Source organism: Mustela nivalis (assembly GCF_964662115.1).
Source record: "Mustela nivalis genome assembly, chromosome: 18".
Lineage (NCBI taxonomy): Eukaryota > Metazoa > Chordata > Mammalia > Carnivora > Mustelidae > Mustela > Mustela nivalis.
Window position 1 is genome coordinate 3,176,311 of NC_139037.1, and position 26,985 is coordinate 3,203,295.

General features: G+C 64.0%; 1 protein-coding gene and 1 long non-coding RNA gene across 16 annotated transcripts in view; both read right to left on the reverse strand.

The window, feature by feature from the left end:
- Positions 1-75: 75 nt before the first annotated feature.
- GSE1 (Gse1 coiled-coil protein) overlaps positions 76-26,985 on the reverse strand; it is a 385,871-nt gene continuing 358,961 nt past the window's right edge. For 10 of the 15 annotated variants that reach the window (XM_082711612.1, XM_082711618.1, XM_082711617.1 and 7 more), the window contains 14 exons: positions 23,345-23,544; positions 18,505-18,677; positions 17,978-18,178; positions 17,328-17,519; positions 16,700-17,004; positions 16,051-16,375; positions 13,151-13,764; positions 11,969-12,081; positions 11,409-11,679; positions 9,951-10,064; positions 8,768-9,139; positions 6,948-7,220; positions 4,226-4,329; positions 76-3,578 (listed from right to left, as the gene is read on the reverse strand). In XM_082711612.1, the coding sequence (XP_082567738.1) occupies positions 3,444-3,578; positions 4,226-4,329; positions 6,948-7,220; positions 8,768-9,139; positions 9,951-10,064; positions 11,409-11,679; positions 11,969-12,081; positions 13,151-13,764; positions 16,051-16,375; positions 16,700-17,004; positions 17,328-17,519; positions 17,978-18,178; positions 18,505-18,677; positions 23,345-23,544 (3,392 nt within the window). In that variant the 3' untranslated portion in view covers positions 76-3,443. Of the gene's footprint in view, positions 3,579-4,225; positions 4,330-6,947; positions 7,221-8,767; positions 9,140-9,950; positions 10,065-11,408; positions 11,680-11,968; positions 12,082-13,150; positions 13,765-16,050; positions 16,376-16,699; positions 17,005-17,327; positions 17,520-17,977; positions 18,179-18,504; positions 18,681-23,344; positions 23,545-26,985 lie in introns of all 15 variants that reach the window. The other 5 variants (XM_082711616.1, XM_082711605.1, XM_082711613.1 and 2 more) reach the window with 4 other exon arrangements.
- On the reverse strand, positions 21,676-23,332 carry LOC309853537. The gene is made up of 3 exons (XR_014305803.1): positions 22,972-23,332; positions 22,231-22,887; positions 21,676-22,065 (listed from the first exon to the last, which is right to left on the reverse strand). It is a non-coding gene; the product is annotated as an uncharacterized lncRNA (long non-coding RNA).

Here is a 26,985-nt window from a genome sequence, read left to right on the forward strand (position 1 = left end):
GGGAGGCTCCGTGGCGAGCTCTTCTCCCCCACCCCCCACTGTAGCCCTGTCAGAACAAAGATTTTCCTCTTAACGTGATGTAGGAAGATTTTATTTTTTTGGATGTTGTCAGAAATTACAGGAATATATTCATAAATATCTAATTACTACATTCAACAAATAATATTACAATACAGTTAATTCAAACAAGTACACTTAGAACAGGTTTAATTTCACAGCATCTAAACCGCCCCCAGGGTGACCGAGGCTTTCCTCTTCCCTCCCGTGTGCTGGTTCTGCTGCTGTCCCTGAAGCACAGGGCACACGCCAAGTGACAACCAGTTAGCGCGGTCTTCCTCGGGTCAAGGCGGAGATCAGAGTCTCGCTCGAGCGCTGGATCAGACAGCTGGGACAGACAGACAGACCACGGCGGGCGGGCTTCCTCGGGGAGAGAGGGGATGGCTGCTAAGCGGCTAAGGCGCACCTACGGGGACAGGATGGGCTTGTGCTGACCCCTCCCTCTTGTGGGAGATCCTTGGAATTTCCTACTTAAAAACAGCTCGGAGGATCTGGGGGTGTATGTAGGGTTTTTGAGATTTGGCAGCGTGACTGAGCTACTTGAGGCAAATACCGTTCCTCATACGAACTTGAGATTTGTGTCGTAGTTCTCGGCCACCGCCCATGTGCGCGCCGTTTCCTATTCCTGGAACTTCCTCAGGGGCGTTTGCTGTTGGACGCTCAACGCCACGTAGGTGCTGAGCCTGTGCTTTCTGCAGGCGAGACCGGGCAGGTCCCATCTCGCCACTTGTCTGGGACAGTGGACCGGGACCGTTTTAGGTCCATTTGGCTCTAATTATGCGAAACAGAACATTTCCAAGGGAGGTTCTGTAGCGCCGAGTGGCGGGGGGGGGCTCTGGTCTGCTTCTAGTGACCTGACTGCACGTGGAGCCCCACACTGGGACTTCGCGGGGTGCCCTTCCCAACAGACGGCAGGGGCCGCGAGGCGGGAGCTCACGGAACAGGGACGGGCGGCGCAGCCACTCTGGAGCGAGTGTGCTGTGCTGCTCCTAAGCCCCATGTGACCCGGCCTCACAGAAAGCTCCAGAGATCGTGTGCGTGTCAGATTGCACACCTGAACCAGAGGCTCGGGTGCCGCTGTGCGGTCCGCGTCGTTGGAGAACGACCATGCGGACACTGTGGCTGGGCGCCAGGTCTTGTGGGACACTGTTTTTAAAAGATGATTCTGAGTCTTCACGCTACCTGACGGGTTATATTCTGATTGTCTTATTACAGATCAAGAGCGGGAGGCAGAAGGACAGGAGGAGGGCAGGGGCAAGGTGGCGGTTTCCCTCGGAAGGGACAGGGGCAGTGCCGGCTCAGGGACACAGCGTGTGCCTGCGCACACGGACCTCTCGGGTGCTGCCTCCCTTTACCCCGGGACCTTGCCCAGTGTGGAGAACCACCGCGCCCCCCGGCTGGTGAAGGGCTGGGCTGGGCTGGGCTCCCTGTTCGCTCTGGCTGTTGCCCCGCTGATGAGCGGGCCTTTCTGCTGAGATCGGACTCTCCAGCGGCGGACTGGCAGTAGCGCGCCGACTCGAGACTCTGTACTCGCTTCCCCTGCCTGCTGGCAGCAGCGCTCCCTGCGCGCGCCCGTCCCCACCTGTGCCGCTGCTGCTCTCCCTGTCCTTGCCGGGGAGGAGGCCCCCGGAACAGACCTTCGTTCTCTTCAAGTCGTTTTTGTGGTGAGGAAGGCGCTTGTTGACTGCTGATAATACTGGCGGCACTTCTTGTCTGAGTTTGCTAATAACTGGAAGATTCTTGGCAGACGCACAAAGCAAACGGTGTGGGGACAGATAGAGCAACACAGTGCCATCTGCCAGCAAGCTGTTCCGCACAGCTGAGGTCTGGGGCTGGGGGCGCGGCCACTGATCACGGCACGGAGCCTTCCTGAAGGTCAGCCAGCTTTCCCCTGACCCAGGGTGAAGGGGACAGGGGCCAGGAGGATTCTTGCCACCGCCCCCACCCCCCGACAGACCAACCGCTGGCTGCACTGGCCTCTGGCTTGGGCTGGATTCCCTGTCGGAGAGACTAGACGCTGCCTGAGTGAGCCGTGGTGGGGTGGCGGGGGACACGCTGCTCTGCACGGAGATGGCGGTGCCGCTTCCTGGCTGCTCCTGTGCTCCTGACAGCTCAAGAGAAGTTCAGCTCAGACGTGGCTTACCCTACTTTTAGGCTTTTACAAAGCTTTGCAACTAGATAAAGCTTCTAAAGTTTCTACTTTGCACCTGTTCTCAGACTGCTGTAGGACACCCTACAGGGAGCTGTAGGCTCCCTCCCTGACCGGGCCTTTCAACGGAGCCGCACGCGCACGCAGGGCCCTGCTTGCCCCCGCCTGGGGCCAAGCCCCTCCTCAGCAGCACCAGGTGCTTCTTGCGGCCCGGAGCCAGGCGGGGACAGGAGCAGGAGCAGCACGGGGCCTTCTACCTCACCTTCCCGTGCGACTCCAAATGAAGTGAGCGGTAGGCGCCAGTGGTAAGCTCTTTTACTTTTCTTCTTCTTTAATTTTTAAAAACACTTCAATATTTTAATGTCCTGACCAGCAGCAGTACAAACACTAAAAGCAAGTTTTTTTGCCCAGAAAAACGAAAGCAAAAAAACAAAACCCCCAAACAGGAAAACAAACAAAAATCCCCCCAGACCACATATTAAAAATGGCAGGCTTTTTATAACAATAAAGTAATAAAAACATACAAAACTTTGTTTTTTAATATATATACACAGTACAAGGCTGAAGCACCTTTGACTTTTCTCTCAAAATTTACGTCTGTATGAAAACACAGCCCCGTGCAGGAGCGGCCAGCGGGCGCGAGCGCGTGTGCACGGGGCTCTGCGCGTCCCCGTTCGCCGACGTGCGCTGGAGACGAGCTGTTCCGGGGAGAAGCCTGTGCGTGAGGCTTCGGGACTGCTGCTCTGTGCGCTCCTGGGACCCGCTGCTTCGGAAATTTTGCAGAAAAGTAACACAGATAAGCCCTTTACCGGCGACGCGGCCCACCTTCTTCCCGCTGAAGCGGGTCCCGGTCCTGGGGAGGAGTGAGGCCGAGCGGGGTCTCGGGGCACGCGGGTCGGGCGCCCGGGGCCGCTGGCGCTGGAGCTTAGTGTTGGTACGGGGGCCTTCGCTTTCAGATCCAGAAAGAATGCCGGGGGAAGGGTGAAACCACCTTCAGGAGAAAGAACTAGGGGCGTCCTAGTCGGTGGCTCGCTGGCGGACAAAGGTGACTCAGCTGCATCGAAGTCAAGGCGAGTCTGTTCTTCTGGAGCCTGGAACCCTTTGCTTCATGCATGGCACATTCTCGTGGTTTTTTTTTTTAAGCTTCAAACCTCCCAGTGAAAAATATTAAATATTCAAGGTAATAAAATAGATAATATTTCTATACTATAGGTTCGGCCTAGTGCAAGGGAAACCGTCACCTAGGATATCCCTTAAAGTAGCCTCTAGGCCAGTGCATGGCAGGCAACGCAAGGCACTTCCTCAAGTGGTCCAGTTCGGCCTGGAGCCGCTCCCTCTCCGACACGACCTTCTGCTTCTGGCTCCTCAGCTCCTGCACAGGGAGATTCGGGTCAGACGTTCCTCTGGGGCAGGGATGGGGGTGCAGCAGGCGTGCTCTGGGGGCCATGAGGGAAGGAGCACCTTCCCAGCTCCAGAAACCTCCCCCACCGCAGCCAGAGCTCTGGCCCCGGTCTCCGGAAGAGCCGGGTCAAGCTCTGCCTCAGCCTTGGCTCCTCGCAAGGCCCCCGCTTACGCTCACCCCTGCGAGTTCAGAACTCCGCCCCGACACGATGGGACTTTTGCTGCTCTGCAGCGGCCCAGATCTGCAGCCCGGCCCCACGGGCCAGGACGGCAGGGAGCAGCTCGTGCCAGTGCCGCGGGCGTGGACAGGGCAGGCGGCAGGGCCGGCTCCGCTCCCGTCCTCAGCAAGCGCCGCAGCGGAGACGCACGTGGGTCTGAGCTGCCCCGAGGGGTGCGCACCGCCCCCCCCCCCCCCCCCGCAGCTACAGCGTGGAGCACCGACAGGCTGACCCCCCCCCGACGGTTCTGAGCTGCAGCCTACAGAGCAGCATCCCCTTCACCACTCCGGTGCGCGCTGAACACAGGCTTGGAAGGTGAAACAGCACGGGGTGTGTGGAGAGCACCCCGCTCCCCGGCTGCTTTCCAGTCCCCTCCCCGCGCGTGGGGGCCGGGACTCACCGCCATGCTGTGGGAGAGCTGCTCGGCCGTGAGGCTGAGGCTGTAGTGCTGGGCCTCCAGCCGGCGGCACTGCGTCTGCAGCACCTGCCGCTCCAGGTTTTGCTCTGGAAAGAGAAGACGCGTCAGGATGTTTTCCGGACTCAGGGGCCCCGGGCAGGGCTGCCCTTCTCTCCAGGCGGCCAGACTTGTCCTCCGGACCACAGTGGCCCCTGGCCCTCTGCACCGCACAGGAAATCCAACCCCGTGGGGGAGGACACAAAGGTCCTAGTGTCAAAAGGCTTATATTAAGACGCACAGGTTAGGAAGTCATGAAGGGTAAATTCACGGTCTTAAAATGCATTTTTCAAAAGAAAGCTTGGATATGAAAGCTTTTAATAAGGTGCTTAAAACAAAAAAGGCCAGAGTAAACCTAGACAATGCAAGTGATTTTTTTTTTTGCAAGTGGTTTTAATTAGGTGGTTGCTGCCTTTCCCAAAGCTCCTGGGCCTGGTTTGAACAGGAGCGACTTCAGACTTTCGGGGACCAATCTACGCCTTCTATGAAGTGTTTCTGCGCTGAAGCCTTTCCTGTTGGTGCAACACAACAGCTCTCTCTGCACAGTCCCTGACCCCTGAACACCAGAGGGGGTCAGGGGCTCCAAGCAGTGTGGAAGGCTGAGCCCCTACCCGGAGGGCAGCTGACCTGGTGAGTCCCGCGGTCCTGTGGCAGGCTTGATAGGAACGAGAAGGGACGTTTTTTGTTTTTTGGTGGAAGCTCAGTGAGGGCAGTGAAAGGCCAGGAGAGGCTGACTGAGTTACAGAAGCAGGAACAACCGACAACAAATGCAGAGCAGGGAGATGCACTCCTGCCACTTAAGGAGAGCGATGCAAAATATTAAAAGCACTAACGAATTCAGCAAGGAGCAGGCCACGTCAGAAAACACCAAAAGGGAAAAAACTAAGGCTGTCCCCTCCGCAGGCCTAGGTACCCCGTGAACTCTGACGGTCTCCAAGAAGAACCTTTATTTCTTCCCAGCTCATAAACCAGAGAAGAGCCCCGTTAGTGCCGTGCTGTTTGGTAGCTCAGAGGCCAGTCCTAGGCAGGGCAGTGGGACAGTGTAAGAACTCAAAAAAGAAACTAAATTTGATTTATGGAAGATCTGACCGGCTGTGACCATGTAAGGAATAAGAAAAAACAGAAACTGAAAGTCCATGATAATCCCACTGATGCCTACAACTCAATCTAAGAAAAGGATGTTGTTCCCGGCAAAAAAAGGGGTGGGAAATGGTTTAATGCAATTTAATACAATAATCCTAGAGGAAATAGCATTGCTATCAAAAATACTAACTCTCCCCAAATCTGTAAATTCAGTGCAACTGCAAATTCTAACAAGAATTTTCTGCAACAAACAAGGTGATCCTAATAATCCATAGGGGGACCCCAAGGGCCGAGAGCAGCGGAGCTGCCAGAAGTGTAGGTCCCAGCGTTCTCCGCAGCCAGCGGCAGAGCTAGTGACCCCACAGGGCAGCCCAGGGATGGCCATACAGAGCGGGGTGCCACAGCTTGCCCTGGGCACAGGTGGGGGGTGGAAAACCGTACCCCATAAACCACCAGGGTAATGGGCTACTCAGGGGGAAAGACCAGGCTGAATTTCTGCCTAGTCCCGCATGGAAATGAATTCTAGGCCTAACAAAACCAGAGCCTGAAGAACTTCAGAAGACTATGGACAGAATCATGTCCTCAGGACAGGGAAGGATTCCCCGCGAGGCACCAAGAACCTAACCCGACCGGACAGACACGCTTCACTCTGACAAAATGCCCCGTAACTGGTTCTGGACACACAGGTTCACTGGGAAACACCATGGACCGAGCGAGCAGTTCAGTTCAAAACGGGGTTCCTCCCGGAGGAGGAAGCGGGCACAGGGGCAGACAGGCTGTTTATGGCCACACAAGCAGGCATTCCTTTCCTCAGTGCTTTAAAGCGGCTTTTCAAAGGATTTGTAACAATCAGGACATTCCATAATCAAGTGCACAAGAGGGCTCCCCTCCCTGCTCAAAACGAAAACCCCTCTGTGGCTGGTTAAGGCCCGCGTCCGGGAGGCTCTGACCCTGCGCCCCGCTCACCCCGGCCCTTCCACCGAAGTCACAGCACCGCTGCCTCTCGAAACAGAGGACCAGAGAAAGGAACCAGAGTGCTAGAAGCACAAGGACAGGACGCAGACCCTGGGACCCCTACCCAGAGCCCCTCACCCCGAAGCACTAGGCCCTGGGAGGAGAGGGGTGCTGCTAAGGCCGAGGGCTCGCCCCCTGCACAAAGCACCAGCCCAGCATGCAGGCCGGGGCAGTGACCAGGCCTCACTATTTAGGGCTCAGCTAAATTCACAAACCTTCCATTTTCAGGACGCTGGCGTGTAGCCACAGTCCGGACCGCCAGGGCATTTAGAAGCGCGGTGGGAGACCGCAAGCACGGAGGGCGTGGCCCAGGTCCGTGCTGTCCCACTGAGTGGCGGCAGCCACTGGTACTTAAGTTCCTCCAGGGACCGTGGCCTCCAGTCTATAAACTGGGGCACCCGCAGAAGCCCAAGGAACGGTTTGGGAAACAGGCGGGGCAGCGGACGAGAATTACGTAGTTGTGTCCGCGCCACCACGCAGAGTCCCCGGTTGGCAGGGAGAGCCACACAGATGGGTCCAGTCCGCTGCCTTTTATGTTCTTTCCTGCGGCCCTGGCCCCTCCCCCACGTACCTTCGATGTGTTCCTGGTAAGCCTCGAAGATCGCCTCGATCCCTTGCCACTTGCGCCTGGGGGGTTCGTCCTCTTCCTCCTCTCCGGCGTCCTCGTCCTCCTCCGAGTCCTGGTCCATCTCCTGCGCGAGGGGGCCCTTCCTCCCGGGGGGGGCCTCCTGCCCGTTGTGCTGGGGCGGAGGGAGCCGGCTGGGGGACCGCAGCTCTGGGATGTTGTAGTGGACGGACGCGTCGACTTTGTGGCTCTGCTCGGCAGACAGCACGGCCGCGCTCCCTGCGGGGAGAGCAGCTCGTCACGGGCCGCCGGGACTCTGCGCGACGGCGGTTCTGCTAAGGGAGGTCGGACAGGCCCGTGCCCTCCAGAGGTCGAACATGGCAACCAAGGGCAAGGTCGGCGAGCCACGACGACCCCAACAGCCGTGTGTCTCGTCCACTCAGTCCTAACGGGCGTGTGGTCTCAGCCACGCCGACCCCTGGCGACACCGCACCCCGTGTCCTGTCTTAGGAAACGGGGCTTGAACTTGGTCTGCAGCTGGCCCTTGTGGACACTAGTCCGCGCCCTCTCGGGGAGTGTGGTCCTGTAGGCTGCGGGCATACCCCCTGCTGGCTGCTGCCGGGACCGGGTTCGATGAGGCCGGCACTGCCCCGTGGCATGGCCCTGCACGGCCCGGACTGGCAGGACGCGGAAGGCTTTAAGTCCTCAGGAGGGGGGACCCGGGGGGCACAGCTGTTGGAACGTCCAACTCTTGGATTCAGTTCAGGTTGCAGACGCTGGGCCTCTGTGCGGGGCCCCGTGCGGGGCTGGGCTTCTTGCTCTCCCTCTCCCCTGACCCTTCCGTGTCACTCTCTGAAGTAAACGAATGCGGGCGCCTGGGAGGCTCTGTTGTTAGGGTCTGCCACAGGCTCAGGTGGTGATCTGGGGTCCTGCTCAGCAGAAAGCCTGCCTCTCCCTCTGCCTCTCTCTTTTTAAAAAATAAATAAATCTTTAAAAAAAAAAAAAAAACAACAACCCTGAAAAAACGGTCCAGTGTACTGTCAGGAAAGGGTTGGTGTAAAACAAGGCGGGAAAAACGAGTCCCGGGTCCACAGGAAAGCCCGTGACGACGTGTGTCGGAGAGGACGAGGGTATTGAACCTGGTCACCTAGTCAAAATATTTTCTCCCGGGAAACGGGACTCGTTCAAGTACATCCACAACAAACACCCAGTCGAGAAAACTCCTCCTGACTCTGACCGTGACCACCACCGCCCTTTAGCCCGTTTCTCCCTCCTGGCTACTGGCGCACCCGGAACGCCACCCTCGGTTGTTACCGAAGCCCCGGGCGTTCTCCCTCTGGGCAGTTTCGACCTTTGATTCAGCGAGAACGAGCTGTAGCGACCCCTGTTCTCCCCCCTTTGGGGACTTCCATGAAACTATCCAAGAGGAGTGCCCGAGTGTCCCACAGAGTACCCTCGGAGGCTGCTGGAACGAACAGCCGCCAGCCCGGGTGTCGGAGCGGGGAGACCCAGCGGCGCGTGCGCGGGAACGCTGGGAAAGCTCGCGCTACAGGAGGAACAGAGCCTCCCTGTGCCTGAGACCGGCCTTGCGAAAAGCAAGGGCTTCTACAACTCAGAGGCCGGCCCTTGCTGACTCTTCCTGAGCTGGGGTCGGCAGGCCAGTGGCAGCAGTGGCACCTGCCAGCCACGGAGCGCTCCCGGCACCTCGTGCACACTGAAGTTTGAGGGCGACCCCGATGCAGCCCGGTGCTCCAGGAAATCCCGCCGGCCGCTCTGGTGACACGGGAGCGGGACAGGGACAGGGACAGACCAGGCAGCCTCAGTACCTTTATGCTTCTGCAGGGCCTTCTGGGTGGACTGCAGCACAGACTCGTGGAACTGGTGCGCGAACTCCTCCGCCATGAAGGGCTCCCATGGCTTGCTCTTCCCGTTGATGCTGTGGGACAGCGGCACGGGGACATCCTTGGGCGCGGGGCCGCGGATGTGATGAAGCAGGCTCAGGCTCTTCTTGCCCCCGGAGGCCTCGCTCAGCCTGGCCTTCTCACCGCTGGGTGCCACTGGCTCCTGGACCCGCGACAGCTCCTGGGGCCGGAGCTGCTCCAGTCTCCCGGGCTCCGTGGCCTTGGCGACGTCAGACAAGGAAGCAGCGACACCCACAGGCTTCTCCGTCTCGAGAGAGGCTTGCTGCGTGGCTGGTTCTTTTGGAGAGAGAAAGCGAGGACAACGGTGAGAGCGGGGAGTGACCGGCCAGGCGCTGACCTCCAGAGCTGAGTGTCATCAAGACCCAGCACAGAGAACCACGACCCGGGGGGCCGTTCAGCTCGGCGTCCGTGAGTGCGCGCGGTCGGGGCGGGGGCGGCGGGGGGGGGCTGCGTGCCGCAGCGAGTCCCTCCTTGGATGGTGCCCCGGGAAGGCAGCCGGGAAGAAAGAGAATCTGAAGGAAGCAGCAGGTCGCTTCAAGTCACCCACAAGGGAGAGGTTAACGTGCCCCAACCCGGTAAGAGAGACCATGTTAGGATCTGGGAACAGGGCCGGACCACAGAGATTTCCGGTTCCACGGAGCAGCGCAGCGAGATTTGATGGAAGCCGAGAGAGAGAGACAGACAGACAGACAGAAGAGGCGTGAAAGCAAGTGTCGGAGAGGCCTGCAGGGCAGACCAAGCAAGACGGAGACGCCAGAGAGCGCACCAGCTCGGGGCCGGCAGGAGCCGCAGGGCAGGGGCAGCCGTACCGGGATCCGGGGCTCGGGGCTTCTGAGGCCCAGCCGGGTGGCGTCTGGGACGGCCCCTCGGAAGCCGGGATCCTCCCCGTCAGCCCCCGGCCCTGCCGTCCTGCTCTGTCCCGAGGACAGCCTGCCCAGCTGTGCGGGCAGCTTGTGAAAGAGCGAGATGGAGAGAAACACCTGCTTCCAGGAGGAAAGATTCCTGACGAAGAAGACCTTGGGCAGCCCTCGGGACAGTCCCAGGCGGCCGCGGAGGAAGGGGCTGTCCTGCCCACCCTGGGCCTTACCGCTCAGGGAGACAGCAGGACTGTCCCTCGGAGAGCTCCTGAGTGGGTCTGCCACTGCTGCGGACAGTGCCTTCTGCTTCATGGCACGGAGCATTTCAACAAGTTTCTCTTTGTCTATGAGAAAAGCAGCCTGAGATTAACACCACAGGTGGGTCGCTGGGGAGCAGGCTGCTCGCCCGGGCCCTGGCTGGCAGGCGCGAGCCCTTCAAAGCAGGAGCAAGAAGCGAGCACCGAGGGACAGGCTGTGTTGGAAGGAGGAAGCCTGTCTTTCAGAGCGAGCCCAGATTCCGCTCAGCTCTTCCTGCAGAGCCTTCCGGACCCGCCGCGGAGACGACGTGTGCCCAGCGAAGGGACGACGCCCCACGCGGCGTTCGTGTTTAAGGCTCCCGCGCACGAGCGGCGGCCCGGGAAGTACAGGCTCCAGGCGCATCCTCTACCCCCCGTGCCCGGCCTGTGAGCATATGTCCCCGGGTGGCTGCCGTTGACGAAACGGGCCGGACCTGCGCGAGTTCCCCTGGCGGTGGCCCTCGTTCCTGACCCTGAGTGCCTGCGTCACTGTGGCTTCCTCTAGGGCTTAAGTCAGGCACAAAGACGCTGGTTACAGACTGACCATGACTCTTCCTGGGCCCCGGCGCGGGCGACCAACACGTCCCTGCCTCATGGGCGCACGGGTCCCACTAGACCGGCTAAAGGCCGAAGGCGAACGAATTAGCCCGTGAAGGCCGCCAGTGGAGCAAGCCCGGGACCGGTCAGCGCTCCTGCCTTCATCCGAATTCCTTTCAGAGAGAAGCGACCGCCTCGGTGTCTGCAGGCTGCGCGTGGAAGTGTGCACGGGGCACCCAGACCGGCCGAGTCCGCACCCGAACGCACAGATACTACACGAGCGTGCGGAGCGCGCGGAAGAGCGGGGCGCCAGACACACTAGGAGCGCGCCGGTCCCGCGCCACTCCTGCCCCACGGCTCCTGCCCCAAGACGCGGCCCGGGCGCGGCCCCAGTGGCCTCACGGCCCCAGAAGCACCTGCCAGGGCAAGCTCAGCCACCCCGGGCCTCCTGCCGTGGCAACACAAAGCGCCCTGGGCCACGCTGGCCCCAAGAGGAAAGCGGCCACCGCAGAAAGGTGTGACACGCCCATGTACCCAGGGGTCGCTCCGCTTGCTGCGCAGGTGCCGAGAGGTCTGACAAGCGACAAGAGTAGCGGAAACAGAGGCCACCGAAGCGACGAGAGAAATGCGCTCCAAGGAGGGGGACTTGCATTTGGAACGGAGAGAAAGTTGATGCCAGAGAGACACGGGGGCAGGCCTGTGACAGCAAAGCGGCCGCCTCGCGGGGGCCGGACGGAGCGAAGAGAGCCCCGGATGAAGCGCCTTCCCATCCCACCGGGAGCCCACGGCCCTGCCTCTCCAGAAGTCCGTGGCCGTGGAGCGACCCCAGCCCGCGAGACCCGCACCGGGCCGTACCTTTCCTCTTCTCGGCGCTGATGTGGGTCAGGTTGAAGATAGTCAGGAACTGCTTCTTCTCTTCGAAGTTGGGGCTGTTGTTCATCTCGTCGGGGCTGTAGCGGGTGGACAGCGCCGGCCTCGGGGAGGGCGTCTGCCGCTTGGTCTGCGTCATCGGGGGCGACGGGCTTCTCTCCCTCAGCATCCGCCGCCGCTTCCTCCGCTTCTGGGTCAGCAATTCCTCCTTCTGCTGTTGGGTGGTCAAGCCAAAAAGTTGCAAAAACTCTAGCTTCTAGATTGGGAAAGAGAACAAATGAGTTTGAAACCTCGGGCAGTGGCATGCTTCCACGGTCCCAGGGGCCCCTCCTCAGGTCCGTGCAGCCCATGTGCCGTGGCCCACAGAGCAGGACCCCGACGGCGAGCACATCCAGACAGCGGCCACCAGCAGGAGAGGTGCGCAGGGAGTCCCAGCAAGGGCGGGGCTGCCCGGGACAGCGGGAGGGAAGCCAGGACGCAGGCGCTGATGGGGGCACCGAGAGCCCAACCTACAGCCCCAGGCAGCAGGGACCAGGTTCCAGTACCTCGGAGGACGTGTCCAGCTTGAGCGGTGGCTGCTCAGCCACACAGCGGAGGTGGGCCCTGACCTCCTCCTCGTCGCTCTCGTCATAGGAGTCATCTAGGTCGTAGTAGTACCCTGGGGGCGAGAATGATTTATTTGGCTGGGCAAGGGGCCTCATCCTCCAGTGGGGCACACACGGGGCCCCCTGACTTGCGTACAGATGCTTCTGTCAGACCACGCCCGGCCAGCCTCTCTAAGCACCCTGAAGCCCAGACTCCTGTCAGCCCCGGTGGAGATGTGCACTAACTCCCAGTCCTAGGGTTTTCGTGCTGGACAGGGACAGTGGCTGGGCCGGGGCATGGAGACCGCAGGAGGCAGATGCTGGGTTTCCTCTGGACCCCAAGTGACCAGGCTGAGACAGCCCGAAAGGACAGTGCTCTCTCTGCAGGGAGTCCTTTGTCCCACAGGCCTGGGCTGTGTCCATGGCAACGCAAGGCTGTGTGTGCACACCCACCCCCTCCCTCTGTGGCCATCTGGGTCCCTTACCCAGGAGGGGACAGGCGCACTCAGGTCCCTAAGGCATGGAGCACGCACAAAAACTCCGATGCAGAGGACCACAGAACCCCTGCACCAAGGGCACCAGAGTAGCCCCTCTTCCTTCCTCACGAGGCAAGTGGAGATGAACAATACTTGTCGGCCCTGAATCTGGCCTAGAGCAACCTGGGAAGACCTGGCCTTGGCCGCAGCTCCCGGCTGAGAGACGGAGTTCAACAGGAGAAAAGCTTTGTGCTGGGGCAGCCCCCGGAGCCTTGCCCCACGCCCAACCCTCCCAAAGGATGACAGCCCCCACGAGGAGCCCTCACGAGGAGCCCCCACGAGGCCCAGGCCTGTTCTCTCAACAGCCTCCTGCCCTGTCATGCTACACTATTAGTATGTAAAACCACCTTATTAGCTCTGGTCGTCACTTATCCGTCGTGCCTGTCTGTGGATCCTTCCTTCCAGAGAGCTCGGTTTGGCTTTTTGGCCGATCTGCGCTATAGCAGGACCGGCAGGGACCCCAGGTCCGTCTCTCCAGCAGAGTCAGAGAGCGACACAGGAGCCAGCGAACCCGCTCCCTGAGCGGCTGGCAGCCCGGCCCGGGGAGGCTCTGGCACCACTGTCCCCCACCCCCACCCCAGGAAGTTCGAGAGCCGGGGAGCCGCACCTTTCTCCTGGGCCTCTCGCCGCCGGCGCTCCTCCAGGTCCAGCTTGCTGACCAGCCGCCGCCGCTGCTGCAGGAGCTCGTCGTAGATGTAGGCCGGGTCGGGGCCCCGTGGTGCGGGCGGCCGGTAGGGCGAGCCCGGCTTCAGCGGCCCGGCCAGCTCGGCGAAGGGGGCGGGCTGAGGGAGGGCGGCCCGCTGCTGGCCCAGAAGGGTCTGGGTGGACTTCTCGAGCTCGGCCAGGAAGGGCCCGGGCCCGTGAGGAAAGGCCTGGTGCTCCAGGCCCCCCGCCTCCCTCGGGGGTGGCTGGTACTTGTCCAGGGGGGCGGCCTCGCGCTTCCGGGGCCCCTCCTCCGCCTTCTCCTGGCAGTAGACGCGCTCCACCTTCACCAGCGGGACGGCGGCCTGGCGGCTGGGCTCGAACGGGGCGGGGTGGCCGTGCAGAGGGTGGCTCTCCGGGGCCCGCCGCGGCTCCAGGCTGCTGTCCATCAGCGACACCGGGTTCCAGAGGCCCGCGGGCACAGAGTGGTGCTGGGGCTTGGGCGAGATGAGCGGCGGGGGCCCGCCAAAGTGCTGCGGGGGGTCTCGGCTGCCTGGCTCTGGGCGGTTTGGTCCCGGCCTGGGGAAGGAGCAGAGCAGGCCGTTGGTCACGACAGCAGCCGCCCGGGCACGCGGAGCTGGAGGGGCGCCCAGGCCGCCGCCTCTGACACCCCTTCACAGGCTGCTGCCCGGGGACCCCAGCTCGCCTGCCACAGCTGGAGGCGTCGACTTCTGAGAGAACACGGAAGCTCGGAGGTGAACGCTGCTTGCGGACAGAGACGGTCTCGGCCGGACCCGCTTCTGCTCCGACCCCTCCCCCACAACCTCGCACACAGCGAGCTCTGTACGAGGACAGACCTTTGCTCCCCTGCGGAGAGGACAAGGCTCTGACGGCAGAGGTGTGTCCTTGTCACTGGCACCTCCGCGTGTGCCAAGCAGTGGACAGACGTGGGGCAGGGCAGCCTTCCCAGGGCCGCTCACCTCTCTCCCAGGTGTCTGCCCAGCCAGTGGGCTGGGGACACCTGCTTCTAGTGGCAGTCACAGCAAGGGTGGCTCTGTGCTCTTGCCGAACCCCAGCGGTCCCCATCGGAACAGCAGGTCCCCGATCCTGGGCTCAGTGGGCGCCTTTGGCTTGGGTACCAGGATGAGCCCCACGCTGGGGTCCCTGCTCTGCGGAGTCTGCTTCTCCCTCCCCTCCTCCCTCTCCTCCCAAAGAAACAGTTTTGGGAGGGGGAGAAGGCCAACAACCCCACATGGCCCCAAGGCAGCAGCTACACCAAAGAGTCCCCACGGAGCCAAGCCACTTGGTGGGGTGCAGCGCCGCACACTTGGGCGGGAGCCGCCCACTGGGTAAGTCGCTTCGCCTCTATCACAGCTTCCAGAGTCCCCCCCCCCCCGCCTGGCCAGGGGGCGGGCACTGAACCACAGCCACGAAATTACTCCCAAAGGCAGGTTGGGAGAACGCCCCCGAAGGCTATTGCACTGCTGAGCAGCAGAGACAAAAGGCCACTGTATCAAGAAGCCACAGGTCCTTAAGTAAATGGCCAAAAAGCGAAAGCAGTCAGCAGAGTAAGTACGTCCTGCACCGTAGCCGAGCACGGAGTGGTTTTCTAGCTCGGAACACGCGGGTCAGAGGTCAGGTTCACGCTGCTGTGCGGCCAAGCGCGCAGCCGGCTGCTGTGGGGACCACGGAGGCTGGGAGAGGGCGGCTGGGGGCCAGATTCCACCCCCCACCCCAGTGCCCCGGCCCACCTGAGGCTACTACATCCCGAGGCAGAGGCTGTCCCTACTGGTGACAGTGGTCCCAGCCTCCTCAGGCCTTGGGCAGAGAAGACTCCGGCAGAGCCAGAATACCCAGACTTCATCAGGCCAGCGGGCTGTGCCGGGCTGCTCTCCCAGGCCCCGGGCGTGAGATGGGAGGAGCAGAGGTCAGCTCACAGGCAGACACGACCTCGCCTCCGAGAGGCCTCCGAGAAGCAGAGGAACGGCCAGCAGCAGAGACGCCCTCGCTGCGGCCACGGTGGGCAGTGCTGCCTGCCCGCGTGGGGACACCAGCTCACAGCACATCAGCCAAGCGAATCCCTGCTGTTGCCCTACTCAGCAGATGCCACTCAGGGCTGCGGACCAGGCCAGCAGCGCCCGGGGCAGTTGGCCAAAGGCTAAAGCAAAGAGGCGACGAGCACGTGGACATTGGAAAAGCCTCCACCAGGCAGCATCCCAGACACTGAGACCTTCCTGCCTGGCTCCCCTCGTGCACAACTGGGGAAACTGAGGCCAGCATCCCCTGTCCCTGAGACATGGCCAGGCAGAGAGGGATGGACGGTGGGGTAGGGACGCTCTAGGTGACAGCCCGACCACCTGGTGGCCGTGGGGAGGCTCGGGCACAGCTGTAAGTGGAGGCCAGGGCCCAAGGACAGGCACAAAGGCCTCCCGGGGGATCCCAGAATGGGGCTGGGAAACGGGTATTATTGCAGCAGCAATAAACTTAATTTTCTATTTGAACGAAAATTAAATGTAGTCCCCTCTCTTATTAAAGAAGCGTTTCGGCTTGAAAGCAGAGGCCCACAGCGAGAGCCGGTGTAAGGATCAAAGCCTCTCCCGCCCCGTCCAGGTGCCTCGACTGTCCCTGTGCGGATGCAGCCAGGCTGTGCGGGAAGGCCCTAGCTCTGCCGGCGCCGTCACTGAGGGACAAGCACCTCTGTGGGCCTCACTGGTCAGAGGCAAGGCAGAGCCCGTGGTAGCAAGTGAAAGCACTCAGGGGGCGGTGCAAACCGCAGGCGCCCCAGCAATGCTGGCTGGCTCGGAGCCAATCCCAGTGTGAAGCCCCCCTCCCTCCCAGGCCACCCCCCGCCCCGCCGAGCCCCACCTGGCACTGTCCGGCCTGTGCTCCGCCTCCGTGGGCACCGGGGGCCGGCCCATGTCCAGGTGCTGCTCCAGCACCTGCTGCCGGAACTCCGACACCTGCGACTGCCGGTCCTCCTTCTCCTGCCGCAGCCGCCGCTGCCGTGCCAGCCACTTCTCCTCCTCGTTGGTGCGCTGGATGAGCAGGGCCGTGGCGGCGCTGCTGCCCGGCAGCGAGAAGATGCTGTGGTTGGACAGGAGGCCGGGCACGGCGTGATGCGCGGCGGGCGTGGGGTGCAGGGGGTGCTGCACGGGCTTCGGGGCCTGCAGGCCGGCCTCCTTCAGCTTCTCTGTGGGGACAAACCGCCGCCGCCGGACCTCAGCGCCCCAGCCCGGCCCACGCGCCCCCTCCTCCCCCGCGGCCGCCTGCCCCCAGGGGCCCCAGGGAGCACACGGGGTTCCCCGTGGTCCCGCCAGCCGGTCAACAAGCCGGCGCGAAGTCGGACCGCAACACGCTCGCGGTGAAACGAGGTATGTTTAAGGCAAAGGGAAAAAAACACTCAAAACTCTTCCCTCCCTTCCTAAAGCACTCGCTGTCCTTGGCCATCGTGCGCCGCGGCCTTGGTGGACCCACTGTCCCCCCTCCCGGCCACGGCCGCCGGGCCCCGCGGTACCTGGGCGCGTCGGGGTCAGCTGCTCCGAGGGTTTGCCGCGCTCCTCGCCGGCGTGGCCCCGCAGCCCGTGCAGCTCGGCCACGGGCAGGAAGGCCGGCTCCAGCGCCTTGGCGGCCAGCAGCTCCTTCTCGCGGGCCCGCTGCTCCCGCTGGCGCTCCAGCTCCCGCTCGCGCTCCTTCTCCCGCTCACGCTCCAGTTCCTTCTCCCGTTCCCGCTCCTTCTCCCGCTCCCGCTCGCGCTCCTTCTCCCGCTCGCGATCCGCTTCCCGCTCGCGCTCGCGCCTCAGCTCCTCGTCCAGCTGGAGCCTGCGGGCGAGGGGAAGGGGGCGCTGACGGCCGCTGCGCTGCTGCCGGGGGACCAGCACCGTCACGGCACCGCGACAGCAGACACGCAGGCCTCCGCCTGGACTCAGTCACCGAGGAACTCCGAGTCCCCCAGACCGAAAGCCGCACACCTGCTCCCCGAGCCTCACCCGCACGCTCGCGCCAGGAGGCCGGCGACGGGACACGGGGCTCCCGGGCACCGGCCGTGCCCCACCTCCCAAGTGAGCTTACTGAGGCCACGGGGGCCACCCTGGCCCCGCGCCGCACCCCGTGAGCAGGGACGCCCCGGCCCAGTCGCGGCTTACCTCTCGGCGCTGAGGCTGGACATCCGCTCCGAGTGCAGCGCAGCCAAGGACGAGTGGGAGAGCTCAGGGGGGTAGCGGACCCCGGAGAGGTGGAGGTGCATGGCCGACGGGTGCAGCGGGGGCAGGGAGCCGGGGGTGGGGATAGGGTAGAAGGGGGACCGCAGGGCTGACAAGCAGTATGAGTCATCCATCCTGTGTGGAGAAGATTGGGCCCAGTGAGACCCAAAGGGAAAGACACCATGGCCAGGCGCCTCCAAAGGTGCCGCACAGCCAGGGCAGAAAGGCGGGGAGCTGCCACCAAGGGCCTGCGGACAGAGGCCACCCCACAGCCAGCCCCCAAACCCAGCCAGGACGCTTTCAGGCTTGACCGCAGGCGCCCTGGGAGCAGCAGCCCACGGTCCACAGATGCGTCAGGCCAGGACTGGCAGGGCCCCCGCACAGGGCAGAGGCGGGGACACGCTTCCCCCGGGGCTTCCCAGTGACGCAGCCCGATAGACGGCCGCTGCGGGAGCGGCAGTACGGACGCTGGCGGGGGTGGGGGACGGGGCTCCGCCAGGGGTCAACCCCCAAAGGCTAACTCGGAAGGCCGGGGGCTGCTCGAGGCACGGAGCCTGGCCCCAGAACGTCACGCTGACTCGGGGGGGCCTCACCTGAAGGCCGGGTGGGGGAACGGGTGCGGGGCCAGGTAGCTGGGGTGGTAGTAGGCGGCAGCGGCGGCGGCAGGGTCAAGGCCGAGCGGAGGCAGCGAGGACATGCGCAGGTCCTCGGTGGTGTGGTAGGGCCGGAAGCTCCTCAGGTAGTCTTCGGTCACGGTGCTTGGGGGCACCACGTGGTGCACAGGCCGCTGCAGGCTGCGGTGGGCACGGACGGACGTGGGAAGGACTGCGGTGAGCAGAACTCCCGCATGGGCCGGCAACGGGCCAGTCTCCCCCACCCCCCCAAGTGCCCCTGCCAGCATGGAGGGGCTCTGGGGACAGGGGACTTGCAGAAACAAGAGGTGGGCCACGACGGCTCCTCAGGCCCCCCACAGCCCGGAGGCACCCCTGGCTCCAAGAGCCCCGACCGGCGGCTTAGGCAGTGGGGAGAGCCACCCAGCACCGGCCCCCCTGGCATAGGCGCCCCCACTCCCCACCGGACGCCCGGCACACGTGCCCCCACTCCCGACCTGCAGACTTACTTGAGCGGTGGGAAGCGTGAGTCCTGCACCACAGAGCTGGGGGAGATGCCGAAAGGGTAAGGGGTGCTGAGCAGGTGTGAGGGGATGGCTGGGCCCCCCGCCTTCTCCTGGGGCAGCGGAGGCTCCACGATGAGGCGCTCCCGCCCACTGCTGCTGCCCCGAGAGCCAGTGTCCTGCTAGGGGACAGAGAGCACCGGGTCAGGCCCAGGGTACAGGGCAGGGGCCTCCTCCAGACCCAGGGAGGCTTGTGTTTTGGGGCGTCTAAGATGCGCTTTCCTAACGGGTTTCCACCCCATCCCGGGGGCACGTGGGCGGCAGTCCCCCCACTTCCGGGAGGACTCGGGTTCTCGTGGCAGGAGGGCTGCGTGGAAACCCATCTCGTTGCAGGGCCATGAGTGCAAGTGCCCGTGAGCAGACGCGGCCCGGAGTGGAGCCCCCCCCCTCGCCCTTCCCACGGGGTCACCAGCGCGGGGAGGTTGGTGTTGTGGCAGCAGGCGCAGGAAGTGAGCTCCGCTCTGCAGCAGGGAGCAGCGAAGCCAGTCGGGCTCCCCACCATCCACGGATCACGGAGCAGGCACAGGCGACCCCCAGGGGCCGGAGCGGCAGCTGTGCTGACAGCTGCCTGCGCGCATCACAGACACCTCGGCCCCCTGGCACCCGCGGAGTCGCAGCCGAGAAGCTGGCACAGCCCCCGGGCAGAATGCGCTGGTCTCAGCCTGCTGCCAACCCCCAGGGGTGGTCCTGGCACCGGCCACAGTAGGCAGCTGTGGGACCCTGACTGGCCGGACCCGTCTGGGGCCACCTTTGCACACACGGTTGGTGGGCTGGGGCCCAGCGGGGAGGCAGACCCTGGGAAACCGGAGGAGGGGCTTGCTCAAGGCGGGAGGGGGAAGAAGAGCCCCGACCAAGGCCAAGGGCAGAGCCTGCCATGTGTGGCCACTGGAGGGTCCAGCCCCGGGGACGCACACCACCCACAGTCGTGACTGCTCTTGTCATGCCCGTGGCTGAAGGGAGCCGAGCAGCCAGCCTTAGGACATCCACGGCAGTCGGGGGCTCCTGACGCCGGTTCAGAATCTTCTGGATTCTGGAGCAGCTGGAGGCAGGGGAGGAACCTCCACCATCACAACAGCCCTTCCCAGCCCAAGCGAGGTCACTGCCAGCCCAGGCCTGACCTCAGCCATGGGCGTTCTGAGGCCATGGCTACGGGCGTCCCCAGGCCCCAGCAGCTTCTCGACCAGGCCCTTCCTTCTCCTGGCTGGACCGCCCCCCCACCCCGCCCCTGCCCCCAGGTCCGGCTGCCCACAATGAGCGGAGAGCAAACCAGGGGGCACTCGGGGGGTCAAACCCGGCTTGTCCACCCCGAATCCACGGTGTTCCCACCAGGTCACAGAACACCAAGCACCCCTTGAAGACAAGGGGGGACGACGACTCTTGGACGGTCTACTCCGGGCGGCCCTGGCTGAGGAACACCGGACATGTGGCGGCTGAGCCCGGTCCCCGGAGGAGACGCCCTGCTCCCTACTCGCCACCCCACGTTCCAGGCTCTGCCGGGTCCAAGGCCGCCCGGCAAGGCTGGGAGGAGGGGGGACAGCAGAGCTGCTGCGGCCGCACCCGACCCCCCCACTACCCCAGCAGCAGCCACAGGCCAGTGGACCAGGCAGGGTGGGCCGTGGGGGCAGCCGGAGGGCCTGGCCGGTGCCGCCGCCGCGCCCTCCCCAGCCTTCCAGGAGACACATCCGTGACAATTAACCGAAGGAGACAGGCCGCTGATGGGAATTTTTAATGAGCGGCCACATCTGCTCCGGCCTGCAGGCTGGCACAGCCCCACTGCTCACGGCGGGGTCCGCGCAGGTTCACGAGCTCTGGCTTGCCCTTGCCTGTAGGGGCGTTCGCAGGGCAGGCATCAGGGGGCACACGTGCGTGCACCAATAGCCTGCCTGGGTCAGAGCAAGCCGTCCAGGACCCCCACATCCTACTGTTCCAGAGAGTTCTAGGGCCCATGCCTGGCTTCGGGTCCTGCAGATGCCTGTGTGGACAGCAGGGCGAGCTCCCTATCTGGTCCTGGAGACCCTAGAGGAGACCCACTGCTGCCTCGTGCCTCAGTTTCTCCATCTGTCAAGGGGGCCAGTCACAGCCCCAGCTCCTGGTGCGACAGGGACAGACGCGCACAGCAAGGGGAAGCAGGCGGAGAACCAGCACATGGCCCGCCCATGCGAGCGTCTTCGGGGCTGTGCGCAGGCCAGGGCTTGCTGGGTCTTCCCACGGGCCCGTCAGCTGGCACGCGGGCTGCGGCAGCACCCTGCTCCCCGCAGGGGCCACCGTGGGACGGAGAAGGCCCCGTGGCTGTGGCCTGGGGTGGAAGGAACAGGGTGCACCACTGGACAAGGACAGTAGCCAAGGAGACCATCAACCCAGGGAGCCGAACCCCCGGTCGGGGTCCTTGCCCTGAGGACCCCATCTGGGGAGGGGCTCCATCCAGGCAGCCCTTGGCACACCGGGTCCCGGCCTGGTCGCATGCACTCCAGGTACACAATCACTGTGCAAGGCCAAGACCCCGGGGCAGCCACTGGCACGTAGGAGGCCCCCAAGGGCACCGTCCTGAGAGGCCCCTTCTCCCCACAGTGGGACAAAGCCCAGCTTGAAGGCGGCTGGGCCAGATGGCACTTTGCCACCGGCAGAGGAAAAACACGGCGCGGCAGGACCTGGGGGAGGGGCAGGTGGACCGGCGGGGGCCGAGGGGTGGGGGGGGGCGTTCAGTGGGCCGGACCCACGCGCCTTCCGTCTGGCTGGAGGCCTGCCAGGCTTGTGGCAGGTCCCTGGGCATGAGATCACCCTCTGGGGGCGCAGAGGCTGCCCGGACTGGCCCAGCCACCCCGGGGCCCCCGAGAGTCCGAGAGGCTCCCGATGTCCTGGCAGAGAGCCGCGCCTCAAGGAGCATCTGGGGGCAGCTTCCCCTCCTGAGCGTGGCCGCCGCAGGCCCAGCGGTACAGACCAAGGCAGGACGAGGGGCAGGAGAATCCTTCCTCCTCCGGTGCCTGGAGAGCCCGGCCAGGCGGGCAGCACAAGCCCTGCTAGCTTGAAAATAGGCCATTTTTCATCTCTGCTGTGGGCTGCGGCCCCCCTACCTGGGAGACAGGACCCTGGCGACTGGGGACGGCCAGGCCCAGAGCCCCACCCCCTCCCCGCCTTCACGCCTCCTGCCAGCTCCGCTGCCCAGAAGGATTACGTTCTCCACTGAGCCCCTGAGCCACACATCATCTGCTCATCCAGTTCCCTGCCCGCCGCCCCCCTCCCCGCGGCGCGAGCGTTTCAGTCACCGCTGCGGTGGTACGCGGCGGGAGCAGATCGATCACAGCCCGTCCTCGGGGGCGACTAAATGCTTCTGAGGCAGGCAGGACCCTCGGAGGAGACCCTGGGAGGAGTCACGCGGCGCGGGCGAGCGAGGAGGGCATACGTGGGAGGCACCCTGGTCGGGGCCGATCAAGGGGGAAGGAAGCCGCTCTGGGGCAGGGCGAAGGGGACAGGCCGGGCCCCTGCAGCTGTCAGCAGCCAGTGCTGAGCCTGGGACACAGCAGGCAGGACCCAGGAACCACCCCCCTCCCCCCTCCCCCGGAGCCCTAAGGTCAAGACGGATGGCCAGGAGGCGGACAGCAAGACGCAGCGCACCCCTCCCACGGCAAAAATCCCCGGGGAAGACCCTTCGTCCTCCCTCAAACCAGGGCCAGCCCTGGGGCCTGCAAACCCCGCTGTGGCTGGAGTCTGGCCACCAGGCCCCACCTGGGCTCTCGCGGCCTCAAGCTGCACACAGAGCACAAAGCACAAAGCCAAGGGCCCAGACGGCAGCTTGAGATGTGCACGCGGCCACCCAGGAGAGCCGCAGCCCACAGCTGTTTCTAGGGATTCAGGGACCCTGGGTGGGTTCCTTGTGGATCCTCACTGGGGCCAGGGCCTGCCTGACGACCACCCCCTCTGTGGACACAGGCAGGCTACCCCCGTCCCCCAGGGCAGAGAAAGAAGAGACAGACCCACCAAGAGGATGCACCCACCAAGTGCATGGTGGGGCTGGGGACGGCCTCTGTGCCCACCTGCCTCTCTGCTTCCATCTTTCTTGTGGTTTCATTGGTATTTCCCAGGACTGCACCCCCACCCCCGCCCGGAGCTTAGGAGGGAAACCCAGTGTTCCCAGCCCCCGACCCCGCTACTGGGACTCTCGGGGGGCTGCTGGAGGGGTGGAGGTGGGAGGGGGGCACGCAGCCGGGACAGGGCTGAAGAACCGCTCCCAGGGCCTTCTGCCGGGCAAGCGGCTGGGCAGCAGCCGCACGGGGGAGCCCCAAGTACCGGGGGCGGCTCTGGAAGTTACAACGGAAGCCGGAGTGCTGCCGCCTTCCCTGCTCGCGTCCTCACTGGGGCGGCGATCCCAGCAGCGCCTGCTCACCGGGGGCCGGGACGGGTTTCCCATGCAGCTACGCATGGAACCGCGACCCCCGCCGCCAGTTCTCATGTCGGGGTGTGGACCCCCAGGGCCTCGGAGCGGGAGCATGCTGGGAGAGCTTCCAAAGGGTCACGGAGGTGGGCCGTGATCCAACACGACCCGTGGCATCAAGAAAAATGAGAACACAGACGTGCACAGAGGGCGGGCCCGGTGGGGACAGAGGGAGAAGACGGTTTGCACGCCCAGGAGAGGCCTCAGACCCCCAAAGAATAAGCGTGTCGTGGGAGCGAGCCCTGGCCCAGTGCTTGGCTGTGGCCGCCCGCCCGACACCGTCGCGTTTTCTTCCAACACACGGACCCTCCAGGCCAGCGTCGCGCTTCCCGCACCCGCCCGCGCGCCCGCGCTCACCTGCCGGCTCTCGCTCCTCCACACGCCGTTGACAGTCTTGGTGGGGGCGATCGTCACCACGGGGGGCGTGCTGGGCACACTGTGGCCCCCAGGGGGGACGATGATGGGGCCCATGGGCACGCGCTTCGGCGTGCTGGCCGGGGAGCTGTGGTTGGTGGCCGGCGAAGACACGGGGGACGACTCGCTGCTCAGTGAAGACCCTGCGGGAGAAGGAAGGGCAGAGCAGCGTGAATGGGGGGGTCACACCCACCGAGGGCTCTGGCTGAGCCCAGCCAACCCGGCGCCGGCCGCACCCCGTCTCTGGCTTCCCTGGCCCCTTGGCCTCCTGGGACCAGCAGGGGCACAAGTGCAGGGTCCCAGCGCCGCTCACCCGAGCCCTGAACCCCGGCCCGAGGGTGAGAGGAGCCGGGAGCGTGAGCAGGGCGGGCGGGAAGGGTGACCCCTCCCCACGCTGATGGGGACCTGAGCCCTGGGCTCTGAACAGGGCCCTGACCCCTGTGTGCTTGCGGACGGAGGGGTCACGGGAGGGCCACGGGAGGGCCTGGCAGGGCGGGGACCAGGAGCAGTGGCCACAGGAGACTCATCTTTTTCCTTAGGTATCAACTGTGTTGACTTCAGTTTTAAAAACTGAGCTTTAATTCACCACTGAAACCATAAAGGTCGCTGGTTTCCAGCACATTCTGAGTCATAACCATCACCACTACTGGCTCACCTCCGTGGCCCCATAAAGACCGCGAGTGCGCAGGGCCTGGGGCGGGGCGCGAAGCGCTCTGGGGCTCCCGAGCGCAGCCAAGCCGGCCAGCTGCTCCGGTCAGTGGCTGCTGCCCCTGCGAAGGGCATGGCGTGAGCAAGGCAGGCACACTGGGCTCCCCAGGTCCGGACCCCCAGAGGGCGTCCAGCAATGTCCAGGTCATCCAGAGCCCTGCCTGGGCCTGGCTAAGTGCGCGCACACACCCACCCCACCCACCCCGCACTCCAGGTGGGGGGCGGGGGGAACCCCCCTCACGTGACCACACCGTGGTGGGTCCACAGACATCGGCTCACGCAGCCCAATCCCCCGTCCCAGACTGGCGTGGACCCCGGGGGACCCCACTTCATCTGGAAGCGTGAGAGCAGCCACGGTCGTGGGCGAGGAACACACGCTTGGCTACAGTCACGGTGGGGGGACGGGGAGGTTCAGGGGCTTCGGCCGAGCTGGACCACAAGCAGTGGCTTGGAGACGTCCCGTCAAAGGGCAAAGGCTGCCCCTTCTGAAAGGTCCCTACGGGCACCTTCTGTCAGCAAGAGCCCCCCTGTGGGCGGGGGCAAAGGAAGCAGGGTCAGCAAAGACAACCCCCACAGGAGGAGAAGCCACCGACGTGCAGGCGTGGCCCCGGATTTTGCTCTCGAGGGCCAAGGGACCCTCACTGTGCCTCCGCACCACCTCCAGGGGCCACACTCACGCTACCGGGTGGGGATCCTGTGTGTGGAAAGGGGCGCCGACAGCCCCTCGCCCTGGCAGCCACAGCGTCGTCAGTGCGGGTCCCCGTCCTTCCTGCCCCAGGGCCCTGACCAGCCAAGCATGGCTCACCAGCATCGCCAGGAAGCAAAGCGGCTGCACGCGGAGGCCCAGCAACGTGGACAGAGCCTTGACCTGGACGAGGCCCTCTTGTCCAGGACTCTTCAACAGGACTCCCTAGTCTTGTCCACGGCATGTACAACTGTACAAGGCAGCCCCATGGAGACACCCAGTCCCAACCCCACGGGGAAACCCCGGAGCAACCCCGGAGCAGCACGTTCTGCTCTTAGTATCAGCAATATCAAGGAGGAACGGGTGTCCCTCAGGGAGCTGCTCAAGGGCTGCTGTGACCCCCGAGTCCCCAGGTTAGACAGCAAGAACGGCCGCCACCCCACGTCGGTGGCTAGCTGCCCGCTAGCTTGGGTGCGGTCTGAAGCTCCTGGTCAGAGATCATTGCTGCAGGGGAGGGCCAATGGCCCTGAGACAAACTACATCTGGCCAAGCTGGTAACCACGCTGTTCTGCACCTAAAGTCGGTTTCAGGTCCCCTTCGGCCGGGGCAGGGGTAGGGGGCGGTCACAGGCGGATCCAGCCAGTCCGTGAGCAGACCTGACCTCTCCTGGAAAGTGACCTCCCTGAGGTTCCAGCATGGCCCTTGGGGGCTGGGGGACCGTGCCCGTACTGACCAGCTGACACAGAGAGCACTGGGTGTTGAGTCCTGTACCCTCGCCCAGGTCTGTGCAACTCTGCAAACTGGCGGCACCTTCCAGGGAACGCACCCAGCAACACGGGGCCAGCGCCCACCAGAGAAAGGGCAGCCAGCAAGGGGGCTGCGGGCAGCAGAGACCACCTAGGGCCGGTTGCCAGTCCGCAGCGCCCCCTGCAGGGGAGGCTGGGTCACACCAGCACCCAGGGCAAAGACAGGATGATGCAGCCCGTCCCATCGACAGCGGGGGGTGTCTCCTGATCCTCCTGATCACTGAGAGCCTGCCCCTGCGCCTTCCTGGAGATTATCTGGATTTTGATAAAAGTTCCACTTTGCCTTTTTGAAAAAAAACAAACACACACAAAACGCAACAACACACCAGATAAGGGATCTTTTCCCTAAAAGAGCATTTCCACAGAAACCCTGTGGCCCTCCTTTCTGGGTGGCAGGGGCTCCGTGGGGGCGGTCCCTGCATGACAAAACGCCCCACTGCGAGGCGGTAACTCACTGGCCCCGGCAAATTCATGGAGGGGTGGCCGTCACCCCGAAAAGGAGGCCGGTACCCCAGCCCTCAGTACATGCATGTGCCCATTCCAGGAGGTTGCCCTAAACGATCTCACCGGACGTGACCATGAGCACCGGCAGCTGCTCACTCAGTTGGTGTTTATGGCGCGTCCGTCTGGTCCCGGGCGTCAGGACTCCCCTTCTTTCTACGGCCGGCAACGCTTCCTTGTACGCGGAAACGCGTTTCGTTTCGTGTGATCCCCACCCCCTCACCCAGCTCTGCGAGGGCTGCTGTGTCTCCTGCACTCACAGCTTGTCTCCCACTTAAGCCCCACACTCGGCTGCCAGGCCCACACCCTGGGAGGCCCCTCTGTCCACGGGGGCGGAGAGGACTGTATGTGTGTTTTGGAGCCAGAACAGGAAGGAAGGAAAGCGCACACAGGCCAAGAGCGCCCGGGGTCAAAGCAGAGGCCACCAAGAGCCTGGAGGAAAAGCTGGGGTCAAAGGCCAAGCAGGCTCGCGGCCTCTAGACACTGGGCAGATGGACCGACCGGGCAGCCCACACAGCTCGGAGCCCTGCAGTGCAACAGCCCTGGGGGGCCTCGCAAGCCGGAGCAGCTGACAACACCAGCCCCCCCACGAGGGGCTCCGCCTCACGCCATTAACTCGCCTCTCTAGATTAACCTCGTTTCTAATCACCAGGCCAGGTGGCAGGGGGAGCTTGGGGGCCCAGGTGCACTCGGACTGGGAGGCCACCGGCAATTAGCAACCTCCTCCCCCCAGGACTGGGGCGGGGGGGGTGCAGCATCACTGGCCGGCCAGAGCCCGTAATCCATCCCTGACCACGCACCCACAGTTAGCATGCGGCCACCGCGACCCCGCTCCTGTGACCGCCCTAATTAACCGGAGGCACACGGCAGGAGCCTGTCCGCGG